This window comes from Musa acuminata, chromosome BXJ1-4 (assembly GCF_036884655.1).
Source record: "Musa acuminata AAA Group cultivar baxijiao chromosome BXJ1-4, Cavendish_Baxijiao_AAA, whole genome shotgun sequence".
NCBI classification, from domain to species: Eukaryota; Viridiplantae; Streptophyta; class Magnoliopsida; order Zingiberales; family Musaceae; genus Musa; species Musa acuminata.
The window spans coordinates 43870406-43894038 of NC_088330.1; the positions used below are offsets into that span (position 1 = coordinate 43870406).

Consider the following 23633-nt stretch of genomic DNA (forward strand, 5'->3'; position numbering starts at 1 on the left):
GTCAGCAGTGACACCATCAAAGCTGGAAGAAGGCCATCGACTTGATCCTCATCAAAAGTATATATTGCTGTGGGAATAGTGATTTGGTCTTATGTTAGATGAACTAATCTGGACCATACCATCATCCCCTGAAACCGTGTCGGGAGAAATGCTCTCCATCAAGTCATGAATCCAACTGTTACACTCGGACAGAGACAGCTAAAGCAGACGTATGTCACAATATTCCACCACCAAGCATGGTGGTGAGAGAGAGAGACAGAGAGAGAGAGGAAGAGGCCAACGAGCCCCCTTCCTCGAGAGGGTGCAACACAAACCCTAAGAATCTCAACCATCCTCATCACGAAAATACTCGTGCAATCTCGCAGACGATCCCTCATGATTTGTTTACTCCATGGCAGAGACAGTCACCAACACAAACTCGTGGCATCTACCTCGTCCACGCTATCTCACACTCCCAGTAAATAGCACCAGCTTAGCATATATAATGTCGTCCCAAGGGAGATAAAATATGAAGGGATAAAGATGTTTTGCCTGCAATATCTTGTTTGTTTATTCATGGCAGGAGGGTTGTGATGTTGGATCGATTTCTCTCTGCCGAGCGAACGGCTCTAATCATGCCGAGACAAGAAGTGACAGGGAGAAGGCAATGGCATGAGACGAAAGGGGAGGGTTGTGCTAGCGCAGGATGTCACATCTGACAAGGAAGATGTAAAGGTTAAGTGAACGATTTAGCTGAGCCAAAAAGGAAGAGATTTGATGAGATTTAGAGATGGCCACGAGCTGCACGAGGATGCGGTTGATGATGGTGATGGACTTGCTTTATGTCTCGCCCATTTTGTCCAAATCGTGACGCATAAATCCCAAGATTATTATGGACATATATTGAACATGTACATGTCGCACTAAGAAGCACCATGAACAATGTGTCCGAGTAGTGTTTCCAACGTAGCTGTGACGAGAACAGTGATCGACAAGTAGATGCACAGATTAAACTGATGAGAGATTTCGTTAATATCATCTCCTGTGACATGCTAAGGGTAGAAGAAAATGGATTGTGTTGCATCCATAGATATCTTCTTGCAGTCTTAATTTGCCAAAGCGACAACAAAGTTATCGGAAACTGCTACAACAACAACAACAAAGTTCTTACATGCATGAACAGATGGAACTGATGAGAGACTTGGTAATCATGTCCATGGCATGCTACAGGTAAAACTAACTGGATTGTAGCATCCACAGATCTCTTCTTCTTACAGTCTTAATTTGCCAGAGGAACACAAACGTAATCTGAACTGTGACTGTTTCAGAGTGTCACAAATAAGAAAAAGCTAACAAGGCATCAACAAGCAAACGAATATGCCGAAAGCCAAAACTAGATGGTGGCGATGAACACGAGCTTCTGCAACCTCAGAATTAGACTGCTCAGATACAATGGAAAGAGCTTTTCGGAAGGCGATACGAGTTAACCTGCTACATCCAGAGATTCTGAACTGGCAAAAAACACACACAAACTGAAATTTCTACAAAAAATGCAACAAGAAAACTAACTCCACCTCCTGATAATCACCATCGGACATCAAAAGACTCGTTGCCTTTTGATGAAACATTTGCACACAATATCAGTGATGCTGGCAAGAACGTAATATGAAACAATCATAATCTAGAAAGTTATCATGTCATATAAGCTTTCTCACAATATCAGATGTAGCTGACTATATCTGTAGAAAAACAAGAGCACGTGTGAAGGCAAATAATAAATGAATGAAATCAGACTCACGTATCATCAATCTGACTCAGATGACAATCTCCAAAAATTGACTGCACTTTACATCGGGGAACTCTTGCTTTGTAGTGACACGAGCATGCTAACTGCAGTAACAACCTGTCGGAGTCTAGAGATTGGAAGCCCCACAAGCGTTGGATGAGACAAATCATTCCTCAACTCTGTTGATTCATCTTTTCTGTTGGATCCACTTGTGCCTTCACCATCCACCAAGCAAACATTGTGACTCTCTGGTGGGAACTGGGAATAAGCAGAAAGCAGTTGTTCATGAATTTGTTCCATTCTTCCAGACTGCTCATCCGCTTTATCCATCTCGATCAAATCCTGTGAGAACTAATATTAGAATGACGTGCTGACCGAATCAACAAGAGTACTAACATGTTGGTTGGCCGAGTACCAACCCTGACGTCGTACCAAAAACTAAAATTCCTAATCAAGAAAGAGTGAGTCAGCTGGCTTCCGTGAAGCCCTAGCTACAATATAAGTGAAACTAACTATTGTTTTAAAATTTTGGGATATTTGGTCTTTAAGCCAAAACTCAAAAGAGTTCTGGCTAACATAGGTTTAAAAGGATACAGTTACTTCAAGGCAACTTAACTACAATAAAAGTGAGACTAACTATTGTTTTAAAAATTTGGGATATTCAGAATTTCAGCCAAAACCCAAAAAAGTTCAGGCTAACATCGGTTTAAAAGAATACATTTACTTTAAGGCAACTCTAAAACTGGTAGCCAAACCAGAAGGGTGCCTCAGCCAACATGGATAATGAGAACCAAGGACTAGAATCCAATCAGAAGCTACCGTACCTTTAACTGCAGCTACATGCTTTCCAGGTACCTATGCACTAACATGTGTGCTTAAGTACCTCTAATTGATCATGGACAAAAGTCTGTTGGTTGAACACTCAACTCCTCAAAATTGAACTTCTCAAATTTTGGATTTACAAAGCATTACTTGTTATCTTCATTTAGTTTAAAAATTAGATAAATCAAGCCTTTTTAATTTTGACAAGTCTCATAATCCTGACATAAACTATTGGGGATAAAAGCTGTTTGAGCTGCAACATATATAGTTGGCAGATTTTTTCCAAACAAAAGAAAACTTCCATTTAACAATCTGCGAAATGATTGTGCTGTATGAGTAGGAAGGAATTCCACCAACCTGTGCTGGGAAATTTCTGAACAGTGGATTAAAGCGTTGCCGGCAGTACTCATTGAAAAGCAGCGTTAGGATCACAAGAGGTATCATGAATCCTGAGGCAACAGGAGATTCCTTAAGCCCAAAAACTCCAAGAGCAATTATCTGTGCCAGCACAAGCGAGAAAATTGTTGTGTTGTGCACAATAGGCCACATTCGTCCCCCGGTTTCATATCTTGAGCAGTAAACATTCATAATCTGCAAATTTGGGGGAATCAAAATATAACCAATTAACTAGTTTCCCAATCTACAATATCATCTTAAAAAATTTGGTAGTTGTAGCTTGGAAATTCAGTTAATTGCTTAAATCTTCAAGACAAGTCCAGATAACATTGCTGAGGTCTCTCAAAAAGTCAAGCATTTTAGAACTTATATCACATGTGGAAAGACTGCTTCCATTTTGAACTCATGATCCTCAACTTAGCATTTGGCAACAGCTTCACCATTGTACCAGGGTGCATTCCCAATTGCTTGGATCTTGAACAATGCACAATCTAGGGATAAATTAATTGTGAAAATTGAACAGATTATTTTGGAGATTCAATGGCCAGGCATGTCCAAGGGGCTTGAACTAGATTCTTTATTGATAATGTAGATTTAAATTAGTTCTTTATGCAAGTCAAAATTATTAAATTAATGAATCTCCACTGTACTTTTCATGATAAAAAATATATATGATTTGCTGAGATCTACCAACCAGTGCAAGTTAAGGAGTTACAGACACAAATTATTTTGCTTGGAATTATGTTCTTCTTTAAACTCAAAATATAAGTGGGACGCCATTTCAAAGATAACAGTAGAGGAGAGAAACTAAAATATTAAATTGGAAGCCCGTACAAAATCCAAAGATCTGAAGCACTTAACATTGGAGAGATTGCTGCACTTATTGTAATGTGCAATGTGGAAGGATCCAAGAGGCAGTCAACGGAAAAGGCATTTGTAGAAAAGGAGAAGAAGAAGTCCAACTCAAAAGCAGCAATGCAAAGATAATATAAATGATACTTGGTCCGTGATGATTCTACAAAAAATTAACTAAATAGTGAGAAAAATATGCTACACTCAGGAGACGAGGAAATTGAATGCATCTGAATTGCACAAGAAGCATACAAGAATGAATGGGAAGAATAAAGAAATTAACATATGCAGTGACAGAGGATACAAGTTGCCAGCAAGGTTAAAAGACTAGTCAACTGTTGGTTTTCTCAACATCTTTCTACTTAACAATAGTTGAGTTTAACCATCTTAAACACAAAAACAGGTTAAGCACATCATTGAAGCTCGCGACAGCTACCACAAAATAGCACAATCATGTACATCATAAACCCCTACAACCATGTAATGCCTTCCCATTTAAAACAACAATTCAAATGAAATAGGGGCACACATTACTTGCCTGATTGCGATAGACAACATATCCAAGTAGAAAATACACCAGCAAGAAAGGCAGGATTAAAGGTGCCAATATGGAACAGGTGAAACCAAGTAGTCCCAATAGAAGAACTCGTGGTATTTCTGTGTGATAGGGAAACGACGGAACAGAAGCTGGGTCATCCTCCTTAATTCTGAAGACATACTTCTTTAAGAAATTCCATACAAGTCCAAATAGTTGCATTACCTCAGAGGACAAACTAGCCCATCCTGAGGTGAGAACATACGTGATGAAAAAGGTAGCCTGCATCCATCCAGAAACAGTTACCCAATTGAAACATTTTGCACAAAGGTCTAACATTAACAAGTCGACAGTACCAACAAAATTAATAAAAATGTTAACCAGAAAAAGAAATCAATTTTAATTTTTATAAGCCTTTTTTAACAAGAAAATTGAGACTACCAATATGTTTATTTCTAAGAAAGCTATTGACTCATGTCAAAAAGAGTATTAAGAGAATCAAGATCCAGACCAACACATTAAGTGATAATACCTGCCTTGGCACAGCTTTAGCCAGCTGAGCAGGAATGTCCTTTGGGCTAGATATGGCATTCAGTTGGTTGATGACAGAACCCGAGAAAACATTGACAAAGAATACATTCCAGATAGTAAAGTACAGGACTTTGGCACATGCACTCTTTTTCCTTCCACTGCGAGAAATGGGTCCTTCCACAGTTGAAAACAGCATCATTGTTGGAGGAACAGTATAAAGAAATAGCTGTAAGATGACACTAGGGAGGTATCCTGTCACTATCTGGTTCACAAAGGTCCTGCATATAAACATATGACAAGTAAATAATTAAATGATTACCAAGAAGCAAAGTGAATCGACAACAACAACCAGCCATACAATCCCAATTCTTCTAAATACGACAAGTGCGTTTTCTCATGGATATCCTAAGTAAGGATTTTAATTTCAAATAACACCGCCAGTACCAGGTGGTACGTACCGGTCCGCCAGTAGATCGGTACGCGAACCGCTCGCTACTAGGCAGTACCGTCGATTGGGGTTGCTTTCGCCCCATTACCACCCTAAATAGGTCGGTGACAATCGATTTCGACCGTCGCTGCCCGCTACCAGGTGGTATTAGCCGAGGGAGAAGAAAAGGGAAAACCTGGATATCCGACACCGCTCTCCCTCGATGATCCGTCGCCGCCCTCCCTCACCAGACGCCGCAGATGAGATGTCGCCTCCTCCTCGTCTAAGGCGACGAGGCCTCGGCTTCATCGACGACTTCTCATACGCATGGGGAGAAGAAGCCTCGGCGATCGCGGAGAGAAGAAACGGAGCATCATCGAGGCGACGTTTCTTCTCCCCACACGGATAGAAGAAACGAGGCGACGACATCGCCTCATCGCCCTTTTTTGCACAGGGAGAAGGAAACCTCAGATTCTTCTCCTCACACGAGCAAAAAAAGGGGGCGACGTCGCCTTTTTTTTTCTTCAACTTATATATATATATATATATATTCATATGTGTGTGTATGTAACAAGTGGTACACCGTACCATACCGAGCTATGCTCGAAACTTCGGTACGGTGCGAAATTACGATCCTTGATCCTAAGATTGATATACCAAACTGAAGTATGGAATCCCAAAGATCACAATCAAGGCAGACATATGCTGATCATGAACCCTCAAAACCATAGGCATAACACCTAATCCTTGGTGGCTGAAGAAAAGCACAATTTGATCCTATTCAACAAAATCATCACCTAACAGATAAAAATTTGTTAAAACATACACATGCAATTAATTTATATGTCAAATTCTGAAGTTGCGTACTTCCAATAAAATGATGATTTCTTTAGTTATTTATTTAACATTCTATTCAATCTGTTAGGCATTCAATCATCTTGAGGGTAATGCCATCATGTTCTTTGATGTATATATGAAACAAATAAGCATTTGTAGCCATGTTATATTTGCTTGATTAATGGAATAACTCTATAACGCCTTATTCTAGCCCTTATTAAATGGCACCAAAATAATGTAACAAAATATTGATGATTTGATGAATAAAGATTTTGCATGTAAATCAAGATTTAAAATACTGCCCATACCAGTCAGTATGGACCGGAATTTAACAGTTTGCTAGACAACCAGGACACAGAAAGAAAAATTTTGCTTGGTCAGATTCAGACTTACAGAGTGGTAAACTTCCCAATATTGAATTGTATTGGCCGTTAATCCTACTACTCAGTACCTTATCCTTTTTTTAATAATAAATTGTAAACAGCCCAATTGTGTGACAGGCTGATAGTGTTGAATCTCGTATTTTGATGATGAAACTACTTGATATATGTTTATGATTTAATCTACGTTTTGAGTGACGTAGGATGCCTCGATCAGGATGAGACAATTAAAGCAGGAAAATCATGTTGTGCCGGAGGAACATGTCAGAAGATTGGACGTCGGGCCGGTGGATCGGTCGACGTATCGACAGAAGGCTTCGGGTCATGGACTCGAGCATCGGGCCAAGAAGAGCGGGTATTGTGTCAAGGATATCGGAGTTGCGGAGCCAACTGGCCGATTGGGCAATAGGCCGCAGGAAAGGACGATGCGCCGAAGAATCGGACGAAGCGTCGAGGGACCAATGACATGCCGGACAACTTGGTTAATTGCTTAGGATTAATTGTCTCGATCGAAGTTTTTGTTTTGAGTGTGCAGGATTAACTACGATGAAAGAAAGACATGCAGCAGGAGTTGCGCCGGAGTCAAGACAATGATCACGTTGGGAGTTCGAGAGTTCTACGGAAGTTCGGACGGTCATCGGAGGTTCTACGGGAACAAATCCGAGAAGTCCAGGAGCTTGCCAAAGAAGCTCGTCGGAACTCGCCAAGTGGATCGTCGCAAGTCCAGGAGTTTGCCGGAAGTCCGCAGGAGCATCACCAAGGGTTCATCGGATGATCGACGGAAGTTCGCCGAAAGCTCGCCGGAAGCAGCGATTGACGTACCGGAGCAAGTTGCAATAAATGTCTTAGGAAATAATCGTAGTTAGCACAATGATTAAGTTAGAAATGGGAGGTGATCCCATTAACTTAATCTTGGGGCAATCGGGCCCCTGAAAGACCCAAATTAGGCCGAATGGATCAACCCATTCGGACCTGAAATAGTGCTAGGAGGTAGCACCGCCCAGGAGGCAATCTCCAAGCGAGACTGGGCGGTGCAACCGCCCCAGCCAGGAGGTGCAACCGCCTGGGCTCAGTCTCCGAGCGAGACTGGGCGGTGCAACCTCTCATGACAAGAGGTGGCACCGCCTGAGCTCAAGTTTCGAGCTCTGCCAGGCGGTGCAACCGCCCCAGTCAGGAGGTGCAACCTCCTGAGCTCGGTCTTCGAGCTCTGGCAGAGAGGTGCAACCGCCCCTGACAGAGGTGGCACCGCCCAGAGGCTCAGTCTTCGAGCTTTGCCAGGCGGTGCAACCGCTCCAGTCAGGAGGTGCAACCGCCTAATCCCGAAATTCCGAGAATTAACAGTTTTGAGCTCCAAATTTGAACTGGGTTGAGGCCTATAAATACCCCACCGATTCAGCACTGAAAGAGTAAGAACTTACCCGAAATCTTGATCTTTTTCAGTGTTTTTTATAGCTCAAAATTGTTGTAAAGGCCAAAAGTTCTCCTCCCTCTTTTCTTCCAAGTTCTGAGTTGTAAAGAGAGGAGAGAAATTTCTGTAAGGGTTGTCTCCTAAGCCCGTCAAAAGGAGTGAAACTGTAAAAGGGTGGTTGGCCTTCGCCTATTGAAGGAAGGCCTCTAGTTGACGTCGGTGACCTCGTCGGTGGAGGAAGCCAAAAGTGGAGTAGGTCAAGATTGACCGAACTACTCTAAATCTCGGTTTGCATTTACTTTGAGCATATTATCTTTACTACAAACCTCCTCTGAAGCTTACTGCCTTCTATGCTTTTACGATCGGGTTTCAAGCCTTTTACTTTCCGAATCAACGTTTAGACATAAATCTGCTTTTTCGTACGATCATCATATTGCAGATCGCGTTTACGTTTTGAGCTTTACCATAACGGCAAACTGCCTTTATACTCTTGCTTAAACTGCGTCTTGCCTAATCAAGTGATTTACGAATCAGCATTTAGACGTAAATCAGTTTCTTCGTACGAACGTCGGATTTCAGTTTGCGCCTATATTCTGGTTTTCATCATAGCTGTAAACTGCCTGCATAGATTGACTTTAATCTTGCTTAGAATCGACTTTCACATAGAAATTGTTTTTATCGTTCGAACGCAGCTTTCGGTTTTAATCGCAGAAAGTTTTCCGCTGCACTAATTCATCCCCCCCCCCCTATTAGTGCTCTCGATCCTAACAATTGGTATCAGAGCCCGGTATTTCTCATTTCGGATTTACACCCAAGAGAAATGACTCTTCAAGAGGGCTTATCGGTTGTTCGTCCACCGTTGTTTAACGGAGTGGACTACACTTATTGGAAAACTCGAATGAGAGTTTTCTTGATTTCTATGAATCTGGATTTATGGAATATCATTGAAAACGGTTTTCAACTTCCCTCTAAACTGATGAACAAATGGCCGGATTTGGAGAAGAAGTATTTTTCTTTAAACGCAAAGGCTATGAATATCTTATTTTGCGCTTTGGACAAAAATGAGTTCAATCGGATTTCTTCGTGCGAAACGGCTTTTGACATCTGGCAAACACTTGAAATCACGCACGAGGGAACTAGTAGAGTTAAAGACTCGAAAGTTAACATTTTATTGCATGATTTTGAGCTTTTTCGAATACAACCAAGCGAGACTATAGGCGACATGTACACCCGTTTTACGGATGTCGTCAATAGTTTAAGAGCTCTTGGAAAATGTTTTTCGGATTTTGAACTCGTAAACAAGATTTTGCGTTCGCTTTCTAAGAAGTGGGTTTCAAAAGTAACTGCAATACAAGAAGCTAAAAACCTAAACAACTTACCACTTGAAGAACTAATTGGTTCGTTGATGACATATGAAATGATGCACAATGCACATGATGAATATGTTGAACAAAATCACCTTCCAAAGAACAGGAAGGATTTGGAACTCCGGACAAATGAATACCACTTGGGCGATGATTCAAGTGATGAGGACAATGATGAACTTGAACTTCGAACACTAAATCTTAATAAGTTTATTAAACAAAAATCTAAAATAGACAATGAACTTGAACGAAGGAAGAGGCCAAAGAAGAGGAAGGCAACCGAGGATGATTCAAGAACTTCCAAAGGTGAAACGACAAATTGGGCTTTGACGGGCTTCGACTACATGGTAAGTAACTCAACTCTCTTGAATTATTTTGAAAATACTTGAAGTTTTTCATGAGTGCTTAATTTAGATAGTAGGAATAGGAAATAAAAAAATTTGTTTTTCAAAAATTATATCATGTTTTTCTTTTTAGCATCTTTGAAGAACTAAAAACTTGATCATGAAAAGTATATTGCTAAGGTTTCATGCATGTTTTGAAATGTTGATTTGAAACTCTCATTTTGGATTAACATGTTTTTGGTTTAATCATTTTTATGACATATTAAGATGACATAGTGCATGTACATCCATGTATGAATTTTTTTAGGATGATTTCATATTTGACAAATGCTTGATTCGTATTTAAGACATAAAATACATTTTAAATATGAATCATGCTAAATGCTTCAATCATTTTCTATCTCTAGTGTTCTCGATTTTGATGAAATACAGGTGATAAATTCATTTATGATATCTTGTAAATCACTTGAATTATGAATGAGTTTTTTATGATGTGTTAAAAGAATCACTTAAAAAGAAAATGTTTTTCCCATACAATCGAAATTAATGATTTCATAATATTGTGTGAATCTCGAAATTGATGAAATAGTAATAATGTTATTCATGTTATGAATCTCAAAAATGATAATTTGATACTTGAAATTTCTTGTGAAATGTGATCTCATTGAGATTTCTTATGCATGAAACAAATTGTTCTCCTTGCTATTTATTATCAAATGAATCATGATATCATTGCTATTATATCTCCTATGATTCATGTGTAGAGAAAGAATTTATAAATCATAATACAATGAGATTTCTTATGCAAAAATAAAGTGCCTTTATGATTCTTTGCTAAAGAAAATAATTATTAAAATTATGATCTTGATAATTATAACATGAAGTTCTTTATAAATCAAGATCGTTCATTATGCTCCCTACATTTATAAAAAAAAAAAGAATTCTTCAAATGAAGTGTAACTTGTCTTTTGATTTCTCAGAATTCAATGAAGTGTCATATTGATATCTTGATACTTGGAATATTTTAAAATGTGATCTTGATAAGAATGTTTCAAGTTGCTCTTTGTGTTATATCTTTTCAAATGAATCATGAGCCTTGATATCATATATTTCATAATATAGAAATAACAAGATTTCTTTGCATTGTTGTCTTGTATGCTTCATGTGATAATATGAATACATGAAACACCTATGATATGATTTTTATGTAATTCCTTGTATTCATGAAATGTTTATCTCATCACATAATAATTCTTCTTGAAATTCCTTATGTGATGATAAGAATACATGAAATATTCATTAATTTGTTTTGATGTATACAAATAAGAAGTTTCGATCATGTATGGTAGGATGTAATTTGACAAATTTGGTACCATCATGTTGCAAAATAAATGATGATTAGGAATCATGCATTAATGATGATTGTATATTTTATGATTTGGTATGATGCATGCAATGATGAAATATTCATGAATTTGAAATGATGCATGCAATACTTATGACAATGATGTACATGATATATTGCATATGATATGTATGATGAATGTTTGGTATCATGATCAAAATGTTGATAAATAGTTAAAAATTAAGTATCATGTATAATATGCTCATAATATTGATTGATTTATTCAGTATCATACATGAATGAAATATAAGGTTTTTGAAACTGTGCATGTTCGAATTTGAAAATATAATGATGCACAAATAAGATTGAAACATACCTTTGTCATGATTTAGAAATTAATGTAAAGGGTCTTCCCTTCTTTTTGACAATGACAAAGGGGGAGCAAGAATTTCTAGCGTAGATATCATGAAAAGAGGCAAACTAGCTAGTTTACACAATTCAAGATGAAAGCAAAAATTACACTTCTCTAAAGAGAAGATGCAAATATAACACTTGCCAAATTGTTTACTTGCCTCATGTAAAACATTATCTCTTGTTAGTTTGGCATTTTGCTAGCTTACACTTTGCAAAGAAAGCAAAGATGACACTTCTCAAAAGAGAAGGAAGAGCTTGTTATCTTGAACATCACAAGCTTGCCAAACAAAAATTGCAAAAGTGCTATCTTGCCTATCTCAAGAAGCAAAACATGTTAAACTTACACCTTGCAATGGAAGCAAAATTGCGAGCTCAAACATTGCAAAGGAAGCAAAAATTTGCTAGCTTGCAACTTGCATATTTCAAGAAACAAGAGTTGCCTTCTTGAACATCTCTAAATTGCTAGCTTGCAAGTTCTAAAATGTTGTAACATTGCTAGCTTGCATGCTCTAAAAGTGTTATCTTGTATGCTGTAAAATTTGCATATCTAAAACTTGATAGCTTGAATGTTCGAAGCATGATGTAACATTTGCTAAATTTTCTGACATCAAAACTGCATGATGATAAAACTTGATATTATGTTTTTCATGCAATAAGTCAAACTTATATCACAAACACTTGATTGTGGTACTTCTCCTTTTTGTTGATGACAAAGGGGGAGAAGTATGTTGATGACATAACATGTTATGCATAAGTTTATGATAACATATTGCTTGGATTTTTGAATCCAAGAATTTCTATCAATATAGCATATTGATAGGGGGAGTTTATTTAAACTCTGGGAGTTAAGGTTAACTCCGATTATGATGACATGTTGCTTAGATTTTTGAATCTAAGAGTTTCTATCAATATGGCATATTGATAGGGGGAGTTTGTTTAAACTCCGGGAGTTAAGTTTAACTCCGTCATCAAGTGGTTGTCATTATCAAAAAGGGGGAGATTGTTAAATCTCGTATTTTGATGATGAAACTACTTGATATATATTTATGATTTAATCTGCATTTTGAGTGACGCAGGATGCCTCGATCAGGATGAGACAATTAAAGCAGGAAAATCATGTTGTGCCGGAGGAACATGTCAGAAGATTGGACGTCGGGCCGGTGGATCGGTCGACGTATCGACAGAAGGCTTCGGGTCGTAGACTCGGGCATCGGGCCAAGAAGAGCGGGTATTGTGCCAAGGATATCGGAGTTACGGAGCCAACTGGCCGATTGGGCAATAGGCCGCAGGAAAGGACGATGCGCCGAAGAATCGGACGAAGCGTCGAGGGACCAATGACATGCCGGACAACTTGGTTAATTGCTTAGGATTAATTGTCTCGATCGAAGTTTTTGTTTTGAGTGTGCAGGATTAACTACGATAAAAGAAAGACATGCAGCAGGAGTTGCGCCGGAGTCAAGACAATGATCACGTTGGGAGTTCGAGAGTTCTACGGAAGTTCGGACGGTCATCGGAGGTTCTGCGGGAACAAATCCGAGAAGTCCAGGAGCTTGCCAAAGAAGCTCGTTGAAACTCGCCAAGTGGATCGTCGCAAGTCCAGGAGTTTGCCGGAAGTCCGCAGGAGCATCACCGAGGGTTCATCGGATGATCGACGGAAGTTCGCCGAAAGCTCGCCGGAAGAAGCGATTGACGTACCGGAGCAAGTTGCAGTAAATGTCTTAGGAAATAATCGTAGTTAGCATAATGATTAAGTTAGAAATGGGAGGTGATCCCATTAACTTAATCTTGGGGCAATCGGGCCCTAGTTCGGACTGGTTTGGGCCAATTTTGGAGCCCAACCAGTGAGCTGAAATAGTGTAGGCGGTGGCACCGCCTAGCACCCGAGAGCTGGGCGGTGGCACCGCCAGCATCGGGAACCAAAAAGAATTCAAATTTTGGAGCCCAAATTTGAATCCTCTTGAGGCCTATAAATACCCCTCAAATCTCAACTGAGATTACAACCTTTTGAAAAGCAATAGTTTGAGTTAAGAGCCTTAGAATAGTCTTTGCAAGCCTTGTTTTCCATATTGCTTAAGTGTTCACCTCCTCCCATCTTGTTGAAAAGAATTGTAAGAGTGTGAACCACTTGTAAAGGTTGTAAGAGGGGTATTAGTCCTTCTACAAGAAATTTGCTAGTGGAAGTTAGAAGCCTCTTCGAAGAAGGCTTCGCAAGTGGATGTAGGTCATTTTGACCGAACCACTTTAAAAACTGCTGCGTTATCTAGTTTGCATCCTACTCTTGCCATTTACATACTGCAAACTTCTCTACTTAGTTACTATGCTTCCATACGTTTCTAAGTTATCAAGCTTCTGAAATCGGTTTCCATTGATATTGCATTTCATCGTACGAAAGATTTATCAAAACCGAAGTTTTAATCCACTGCACTAATTCACCCCCCCCTCTTAGTGCCGCTCCGATCCTAACAGATAGTTGTTCCTCTCTCTCTCTCTCTTATTTTCTTGATTTCTCCTTCGTCTCCTCCCCGCATCGCCACTGTCTTCTCCCAACTACATCCCCACCACCTCTTCCTCTTCATCGTGTCGCCACCACCATCTCCTCCTACTTCTGAAACCTGCCACCACTTACTCCTCTTTGCTTCCGCCTTTTCCTTCACCGCATCCTTTTCCTCATCTCCTCTCCTCCTCCTCCTCACTGTCATATTACTCCTAGGTAACTCGTGACTTCTAAGAGGAAATAAACTTTTCTTTGATCTCTCCAGACTCCACCATTCCCCTATCCCCCAACATACACAAAAAAAAACAATTAGTTTTCAATAAAATCCTAAGCAACCACAGGTTTCTGTCACTGCCACAGCATCTCTGTTAAAAAATTAAGACTGAACTTTGTAAAAAATCTCCCAACAAATTTTCTTCCTGAGTCAATCCCATTTTTTTAAAATACAAGGGTATTGTGTTGGATATTGCTTTAACACGACTTATTTTCATCCACCACTAATGCTCATCACATTCACTTTTATAATGTAAAGTTGTAAACCACAAACAATTGACAGGTTTGTGATCTACAATTTGATTCAAACAAGTGCCAGCTCCTTAACAAATGAATTCCTAATCTAACTTAAAGCATAAAAAAAGACACATCATTCTAGAGTTATTTAACACCGAAAATAGTACAAACACTATTGAAAGCATAAATGCAATAAAACAGTAACTAAATATAATATCACTGATTCTCAGCCCAGACTAACCTAACATAATTATGATTTTGTACAAGGACTGTCATACCATGCCAACCAGTAGTATCAGTCCCCAGGCAGACTGGTAAGTACTGCCATACTGGCATGCCGTATGTCACTATGCCAGTATTGACAAGTGGTCTGAAAAACGGACAAAAAAGATCCAAAAATATAAAAAAAAATCATATTTCATGATTTTCTATCATAATTTAATGATTTTTTATTGTATTTAAATAAAAATAAAGTGTATATATGACATAATCAATTGAGTATGAGAAATAGAGTGAGTGAAAGCGGAACAAGGGTCATTTAAAGGGGGAAACTGGGGTCAAACAGTCAAATTGGTTGTTGGACCCTGATTTGACACAAAATTGGACAATTGCAGTCGAAATCCCCAATCATTACTGATTGATATTGATCGGTAATGATTGAGTTTCGATCATATCGGACAGTATAGGGGGTGTACCACTTGGTATGTCCCCCGCTTTCTATGTTATACCTGAAACGTAGTGGTTCAAGTTCCAGTCAGCAGGCGAACAGGTACATATCGCCCATTTCATATTGTTTCAGTTGATACATCAAACACTGCCTTATTATGCCTTGACTTTGTGTATAATGACTGAATATTTACATGTATCATACGATTACAGGCTACTCACTAGACAGAAAAATGCATGAATCCAGGAAAAAGTATTTTTGGCTACTTAATTTCTAGTTAAAGCTACACAATTGGTAATACAAAAGCAATGAACTTATGACAAAGGCCTCAATTCCTATGTGATAATATCATGATACGAATGTGAACTGTCTAATGTACATGAGGAAACACTAATGACTTACTTGACTACTAAAAACAGATCCAAAATATAGAAACACTATAGAATTTCTTGACTACTAAAGACAGAAATATGAAGACTACATGCGTCAAAAGTTGAAGCTGATACTTACTTTTTCAGTATACCTTTCAGAAATGGGAGCCGCTGCTGTAACTGATCTAGTTGAGATAAACCTTGCACAAACGTCACTGGGATAAGAAATAGAAACATAAATATAATGCTAGCCAGTAGAGTAGCTATCCTACGGAGCCAGAGCTGTCGATATGGCAGCCAAAGATTTGACCAATACACATCATGAGGTTCTGGAGCAAGATTGGTGACCCACAACATAGGATTAGATGACTGGAGAACTTTTGAAGCAACTACAGCAGCATACCGAGTCTTGAAAAAAACAAAAGCAGCAGCGCATTCCTGTGCAATTTTCTTAAGAACAGTTAAGCAGTGCAAACATTTGACATCCAAATGTTTCAGAAAAAAACGTGCAAGCAATTTGTAAAACAAAATCATAGAACGATATTTCTTAAAATGTACATGCATAAAAAAAATTGCTGATTTGACTTATCAACACAAGGTTGTCACATCACTTATATAAACATTTTTTCCAGCATATTTTTCCAAAACTTGACAAAAAGGAATGTTTTGGTACATACGATAAAAACATCAAATTGTATATCAAACTAAAAGCGGATTCTAGTAATGTCAGGAAAATGAATTGAACAGGGAAAGATCAAAGACCACATCATAAGTTTTACTGTGTGCTATATTACAATTCTAACTACCATAACATTTTCGAAATTCTTCACAAAATCATTGCAACTAATAAGGTGAAATAAAACGTTAAAAATTTTACTGGGAAAGATAGAATAAGAATTTTTTTCTTCATACATTCACAAGTAGGTGTAGCTTTGATAGTAAGATGACATATACCTATCCAAAATAAACTTATGGATGCAATGGTTACACAATGTGTGTCAACTAGCACTAGTGGTATGATAAGTAGAAAGAGACCTAAGAAAACTTTTAAGACTTTAATAGAAACAATAGAAAGATATTTCAAATTTTTTATGTAACAAGAGGCATTATTACCTTGTAAAAACTAAATTATAAAAAAAATATCCATGTAGTCGTCACCAAATAGTTGGGATATGATGGCTTGTTGTTGTTGTTGTAGAATACTAGAATGTTAGAAACTTAAAAGTTCTAGACATTGACATATGGAAAATTAATAGCAATTTATCCTACAAATTTAGTGAACTGAATTATAAATTAATTACACTATTATGTATTTTCCTTAATTTTCTCTTGTACCTTTTAGGAAATTTTATCCAAATTTTCTAAAGCAGTCCGTCTTCATCCAAATAATTCACAGTGTGAAATGGCTTGTATTTAACTATTACTACTAGTTCGCATCCTATCATCATTATTCAAAGGCTACAGTACTTGCAATTTTATTTTCCTAAATGACTTCTAAGTTCTTTTGTTCTGTCCCTTATTTGCTTGATAGGACTACTAATAGGCCTTAACTCCCACAGCAAAGAGACCAAGTGATCAGACAAGTCAGATGTTCCAAAAAAATGATGCAACATCACAGAGCAGAAGACACAAAGGTGGAACATGATTTTGGTTAATGAAAATGTGCACATCAAAAATATTTATAAGCACAACACCTAAGTTACAAATGCAGAAATGAGCAATAACCTTCTCGGGCAGATAAGAATGGCTGGGGTTGTTTTTCGTGGCACTGATCTCAGATTGACTGCGAATTAACTCAAAAGAATTGGACGTTGCTCCACAAAGACCACATCTGAACATATTAGGTCGACTTCTTGGGTCAAAAGCAGTGGCATTCCAGTGCATGAACTTCTTATAGACCTTTTCTGCATTACTCTGCAAACAAAAGAATGATTGATCTTAAATAATTCTGCTATTAGCAAGCAACAAAATACATGAAGAGAGAGAGAGAGAGAGAGAGAGAGAGAGAGAGAGAGAGAGATCACGTGTATAGACACAAATCACGTACATACACCCATGGTTTTTAATTTCAATATGTACAGCCCAGTACGGGCGGTACATATCGGTCCGAGAACCTCTCGACACATGGACCGCTCGCTACTAGGCGGTACCAAATTTTTGGCCCCATATTAGGTGATACAGGGTTATATCGGGCAGTAATAGTCGAAATTTCCATCGTTACCGACCTATACAGGGCAGCACCGATCAATTTCGACCATTACCGACCTATACCGGGCGGTAATGGTCGATTTTGATGGTTATCGACCTTTAAGCTATTTTATCTAAAATAGCTGAAAACACTAATACAATATGTATTAGTATTTTTAGTTATTTTAGGCGTATCGTACCGAGCAAGGCTCGGTACACTGATATAGACCAAAATTATGGCTGGTACACCCATATTCAAAACAGATACATCAACCTAGAAAACAAACAAACTATGTTTTAACTGAAATATCGATAATTTGTGTGAACAATGAAGATGAAAACAAAATGGCAAATGTCTCATGGTTGTTAATACAACAACAACAAAAAAGTCATGAGTCCTAACTATTTGGGGTCGGCTATATGGATCTTTTGCCACCATTGAGATATATAAAAAGTCATATGCTTAGTTAAGCTCAGAGTACTTAAATCTTCATTTATATTTTCTATTAAAATCTTTTTAGATCTTTCTCTCTCTCTCTCGTCGTACCACTAACATTAATCATTTCACCTCTTCTAACTACCGCATCCTTAAGTCTCCTTAACAGATACTCATACCATTTTAAATAATTTTCTCTCATCTTATCCTCTATTAAAACGATACCTGGTTGTTCACGAATAAAAATATTTATTTCTATCTTTCCTAATAACTCCATATATTCATCTTAACATTCTCATCTCGATAACAAAGTTCTTGTATATGTTATTTCTTCACTGTCCAACATTCAGATCCATAAAACATTGTTGGTCTCACAACTATCTTATAAAATTTTTCTTTTAATCTCCAAGGTATCCAATGATCACACAAGGCTCCTGATGTTCCTCTCTATTTGAACCATCTTTTGATTATATTTTCCTGGATATTTATAGAATCACTAAAATTATTTTTTATACATTCAATTTTTGTCATACTTAATTTAAAATATTTAGTTTATAAAGCTTGCCTTCATAGCTCAAGTTTATAATTAATTCCACTTAAGCGCTCATCAACTAAGACAACATTATTAGCAAATAACATATACCAGGAAGATCTATTATGTAAGTGACTAATAAGTTCATCAATTAGCAATGTGAAAAGGTATGGACTTAATGTGGATCCTTGATGTAATCTTATGCTAATAGAAAACTCACTAGACACACTCCCTATAGTTTTAACATTGGTAGCTACATTATCATACATATATTTAATAACATCAATATAATTAATGGATACATACTTTTTTTATAATATCCATCATAATAAATCTCTGGGAACCCTATTATAGGCCTTCTTTAAGTCAATAAAAATAATATGCAAATCTTTCTTTTTCTCCCTATACTTTTTCATTAATTGTCTTAATAAATAAGTAACTTCTATGGTTAATCTTCTCAGCATAAAATCAAATTGATTTTTAAAAATATTTGTTTCAAGCCTTATCTAACTTTTGAAAACTCTTTTCTAAAGTTTCATAGTATAACTCGTGATTTTATTTCCTCTATAATTTGAACAATTTTGTATGTTACCCTTATTTTTATAAATTAGCATCGAAAAACTCTTTCTCTATTCCTCCTTTTGAATCTCATGATTTTATTAAATAAGCTAGTTAATCAAACTACTCCCTTATCCCCTGAACTTTTCAAAACTTCAATAGGGATTTCATCAAGCCCCACACTCTTAACTATTTTTAATATTCTTTAATGTGTCTTTTACTTCATTAGCTCTAATTTTACAAATAAATCCAACGACTATGATTTATCATCAAATCTAAGTCTCATGTGGAATATTCTTAAATGATTTATAAAAATAATTTTTTCATCTTTCCTTGATCTCATTGTCATTAACAAAGTATTATTTGATCTTCGTCTCTAATGTTAGACAAGTATCATGGCTGCCAATGTTAGACGAAGCAAAAGAAGGTAGCTGATTTTCATTAAAAAGACACTCATATAACTCCTATAAGATGACTAGACATTCCAAGGAGAAGGATTATGTAACAACCATAGTCATCACATTTCCAAAAGCATGGCACTGGTTTTTTGGAGCAACATTCAATGCTGCAAAGTTCAAACTAGTTATAAGAATTCTGTCAAAATCTGTGCTGGATTCTAGAACCATAATGACAGAAAATTCAATAATATATTTTTTTACCCACATAGGGGAATAAAAGAAAGCAGGGGCTGAAAATAATAACCTTACACCATGAAGAACCTTAGCAAACATTTATAAGAAAAGCCTATTCTGTATAGATACATAACAGAAATTAACTTCACAATTTTACAGGACAAACCAAAATGATGCTTCATATAGAAGCATAAACAACCTAATTAAGAATAACTTCTGCTTTTGGTGCATTGCAAGTTCACCTGATGTAAATAGAGGGCAAAAAATGCAAAGTATTCAAGTAAGCATGCATTATCATCTCCACATGTCATAAAACAATCAAAGTGAAATATTGCTGTACATGATGCAATAAAACACCAAGCCGTTTAAGATAGAACCTACACTCCAAACAGTAGTAGCATGCAATAGAATTGCTCACCATAAGTTTCTGGATTTTTCCAACCCGGAAAACCATTTGATGTGATAGGTAGCTCGGACCATGATATCTTGTGAAGAAGTGCCTAACAGTTTCGTTCAGTGATTCTTCAGTTGATTTTGGAACACCACGAACAAGCACAGTGAAGTGGCTAGGATCAGCAGGTGAACGAGTAATATGAATCTGCCTCATTTTAGCAATTCTCTTGTACTCCTATAGAACACAAAAACATTCTCAGAAATTAGCTGAAAATTGCCTAATACCCTTCAAATTCAAAAGAAATTTAGTGCCAAACAATCTGGGTCATAAAACAGAGTTCTTACAAAGTAGAGTAGCGTACAAGCTGCACAAGATATGATATACAAAACAAGGCAATGGACCCATAGCCTGCAAGTGGATTGACCAAGAAATATTTTGTTAGCCCCTGAAGACACATAAACCCAAAACTGTAGTTGCAAAATTATATTCCATGTTTATCTACCAATTAGGAATGATTTTATGTACATCTCTGTAACTGCAGAGTCAGTAACATATTTGCTTTCCAAAGTAAAACTAAGTTGAATTCTTTCAGAACAATAATGAGCATGTATATAATCATTTTCTACAACTGTAACCAAAATTTCTATTTTAAAATTTGAGAAACACCATTAAAATACATCAGATAATCTGAGACTAATAAAGACTGCTTAATTTGAAACAAAAGTGTTGCACCACATCAAGAATGGGCTATGACTTTGATATGTATAAGTTTCTATCCACCCGAAAGAGCACCATGTGAGCACTCCCTTATGGGGTTTTGGCTCACATAGTTTTCAGGTTCATTACAATTATCGTATCAAAACAATTACAGCTCATGACATATGAGTTATATCCAAACCTCCTGTGCAACCCGGTGAATATATGATCTGGTAAAAGATAAACATCATGGATAGTGATAGTGACATGGAAGGCCATATCGCCTCAAAATCCCTCAACACCTGTGGTGAACCTGATGATCCATGTTACTTATAGTATGTGTGCAGACATGACAAGGACATCAATAATTTAAATGAACGAATATGTGATACGTCGATTAGTCCCACATTAGACATCGACTATGGCTTTGATTAATATATAACTTGCTAGGCATCCCAACTAACATCTTTAGGGTACAACTTTTTCAGGGTTTCACCCTAGTAGTTTTGTAGCACGGATCTTACATCGGATATGGTATCAAAGCAACAATTTCTAGGATATATGGAACACGATGAGATCTACTCAGCATCCCAACAAATCCCAAGTCCAGCAAAAACAAAGTATTGGATGAAAGTAGAGGCATGGTAGGTCATAGGACCTGCAAACACCACATCACCTGCGCAGATTTTAGTGATCCATGTGATGCATGTGGGTCAAGGATTTAAATTGGGAAGATTGCCATACCCTGATCAATCATGCAATGAGCACGGTTGGATTTAATTAGGATAAGAATTGCAACCCGCTCCCAAGGAGCATCTTCTGAGTATTCTTTTTATGGATCCTTGGCCAATTTGGTTTTCTGGCTCGGATCATAACCAACTTTAAGCAAGCCAAAATCTGAGTCCCGTGACAATGCAGGTCATAATTTATTTTAAGAAAATTAATCACATATAAACGTGGTTACAATTTTTTAAAGAAACATCCATACTATACATAGAATCCACATAATCCATTTGGTGATTCAAAAGAATTGTAGATCAAGAACATAAGAAGTTCTAGAGCAACTTATGATTTGAGTTAGTTCTTACCACCGTGATTTTTCCATGACGTTCCCAATGTTATATACATCTAGGGATTCTGAAGGAAAATGGTCATGATGCATTTCTTGTCCATAATAGTTCAACGGAAGGATGCCAAAGACACATATTACAGCTGCTATGGAAAAGATCCGTATACTGTTGAGTTAAAATCAACATCAAGAATTAGTAAATCATCTTGCACGAGCAACTTAGAAGAATGATAATTATCTAAATAAAATATAGAAACAACTAACTGAACTCACAAAACCAAAAACTTTCAGACACTTACCAAAAAGGGGTCACCAAATGAAAATATCATAGTTGAATGTCTCATTGTCTTTGACCATTCAAAAGCAATACACGAGATATATATCCACTGTATGTATTACTATCTAGGGTAAAAAAGAAAACATATAAATGCTTTCTATAATCAAGATTCAAATAATCAAATCAGACCTAAAATGGTAACTACGATGTCACCAAGAAATTCCAAGCCAAAAAAACTTATAGGAAGAAGAAGGAAATTTCCAATTAATTCATCTAAACAGAACCATAAACCTCCAGCAATTCGTAGAAGAATACAACGAGTAGATCGTACATCGACAGCGCAATTATAGTAAGTGAACTACAAGAATTGTTCATGAATCTAATTCACCTGAAAACAATCGCCCTAAGAAACACAACTGCATCCAAGCCTGCAGCGGACAGGATCTCCTCTTCCGTGTATTGCCAAGCCTTTACTATCCAGCTGGGAGAAGGAACGAACCTCTCCAAAACATAAGAGTCCCGGTGACGCCCATGCTCCTCCGCGAGCCTCCGCCCAAAATAGACATTAACATTCCCCGGCTGTTTCCTCAGCACCGAATACAGCGACAACAGCAGAGCGCAGACGCCAATGTTAATGCCGGCAGATGTCAGAAGTGCAGAGAGTTTCATCACTCTCTTCGATCAACATAGATCATGACCAATCGCGACTTCCTCGCATGCTACTCCCCGGCCCACTGCAAAATTTCCAAACTAAAACGACTCAACGATAATCACCGGCACGGCGATCACAACACAAGAACCCAGAAAGCAAGGAAACGGATCGATCCATCCAACCAAAATCCTCTAATTTTGGACGATTCCGAAAAGCAAGAAAACAATCCACCGACGCGAACACAACCTCGAATTTGGGCACCCGAGAATCGTAAACTGGTTCAAGAAGATCACACAGCAAACAAGACCAAGAAAGCCTACAACAAAACTCGGATTTCGGTCCCGTAGAAGGATTAAAACCCGAAGGCGGCTCGAAAGATGGCACACATAGATGACAATAAATGCGATCTTACCGTCGATTACCCGAAGGACAACACAAAATGCGCACTATTCTATGGAACAGGAACAAGATTCGAGATTTATGGAACAGATGTAACTAAAGAACGAGGGAACGCTTCGGGAAAGGGAATCGCGCAATGGAATCGCAGCGGCGAAATGGAGAAATAGGAGTGAAACGCTGGACGGGAAAGAGAGGGAGGGGCCCAAGAAGGCGGGGTTCGGTGCTCCAAGCGATACGCGTGGCGCGCATCTATTGGTCCGTCGGCGGCGCAGCGTCGAACGGTGGTTCGCGTGGCGGACAATCATCGCTCGTCGCAGTGGACGCGGAGTGAGATCCCAT

General features: G+C 37.8%; 1 protein-coding gene across 2 annotated transcripts; it reads right to left on the reverse strand.

Annotated features, from left to right (window-relative positions):
- Positions 1-1204: 1204 nt before the first annotated feature.
- On the reverse strand, positions 1205-23570 carry LOC103982202 (CSC1-like protein RXW8). Of its 2 annotated transcripts, XM_009399046.3 has the most exons (12): positions 23308-23570; positions 22632-22977; positions 21986-22132; positions 20546-20609; positions 20226-20435; positions 17188-17376; positions 15602-15900; positions 4903-5179; positions 4374-4652; positions 2945-3178; positions 1778-2107; positions 1205-1490 (listed from the first exon to the last, which is right to left on the reverse strand). In XM_009399046.3, the coding sequence occupies exons 2-11, from the start codon at positions 22910-22912 to the stop codon at positions 1826-1828; spliced, it is 2262 nt and encodes a 753-aa protein (XP_009397321.2). In that variant the 5' UTR covers positions 22913-22977; positions 23308-23570; the 3' UTR covers positions 1205-1490; positions 1778-1825. The 2 variants fall into 2 exon arrangements, with proteins under 2 accessions (XP_009397321.2, XP_009397320.2); XM_009399045.3 differs by lacking the exon at positions 1205-1490 and having other exon boundaries at positions 1646-2107.
- Positions 23571-23633: the final 63 nt, after the last annotated feature.

What these genes read in the sequence shown, in the direction of transcription:
- LOC103982202 (XM_009399046.3), bottom strand. Translation starts at nt 22,912, where the DNA reads ATGAAACTCTCTGCACTTCTGACATCTGCCGGCATTAACATTGGCGTC. An exon ending in GTCATGGAAAAATCACGGTG is followed by an intron (nt 20,610 to 21,985) that starts GTAAGAACTAAC and finishes ATCCACTTGCAG; the next exon opens with GCTATGGGTCCATTGCCTTG. An exon ending in CTTGTACGCTACTCTACTTT is followed by an intron (nt 20,436 to 20,545) that starts GTAAGAACTCTG and finishes TGTGTTCTATAG; the next exon opens with GAGTACAAGAGAATTGCTAA.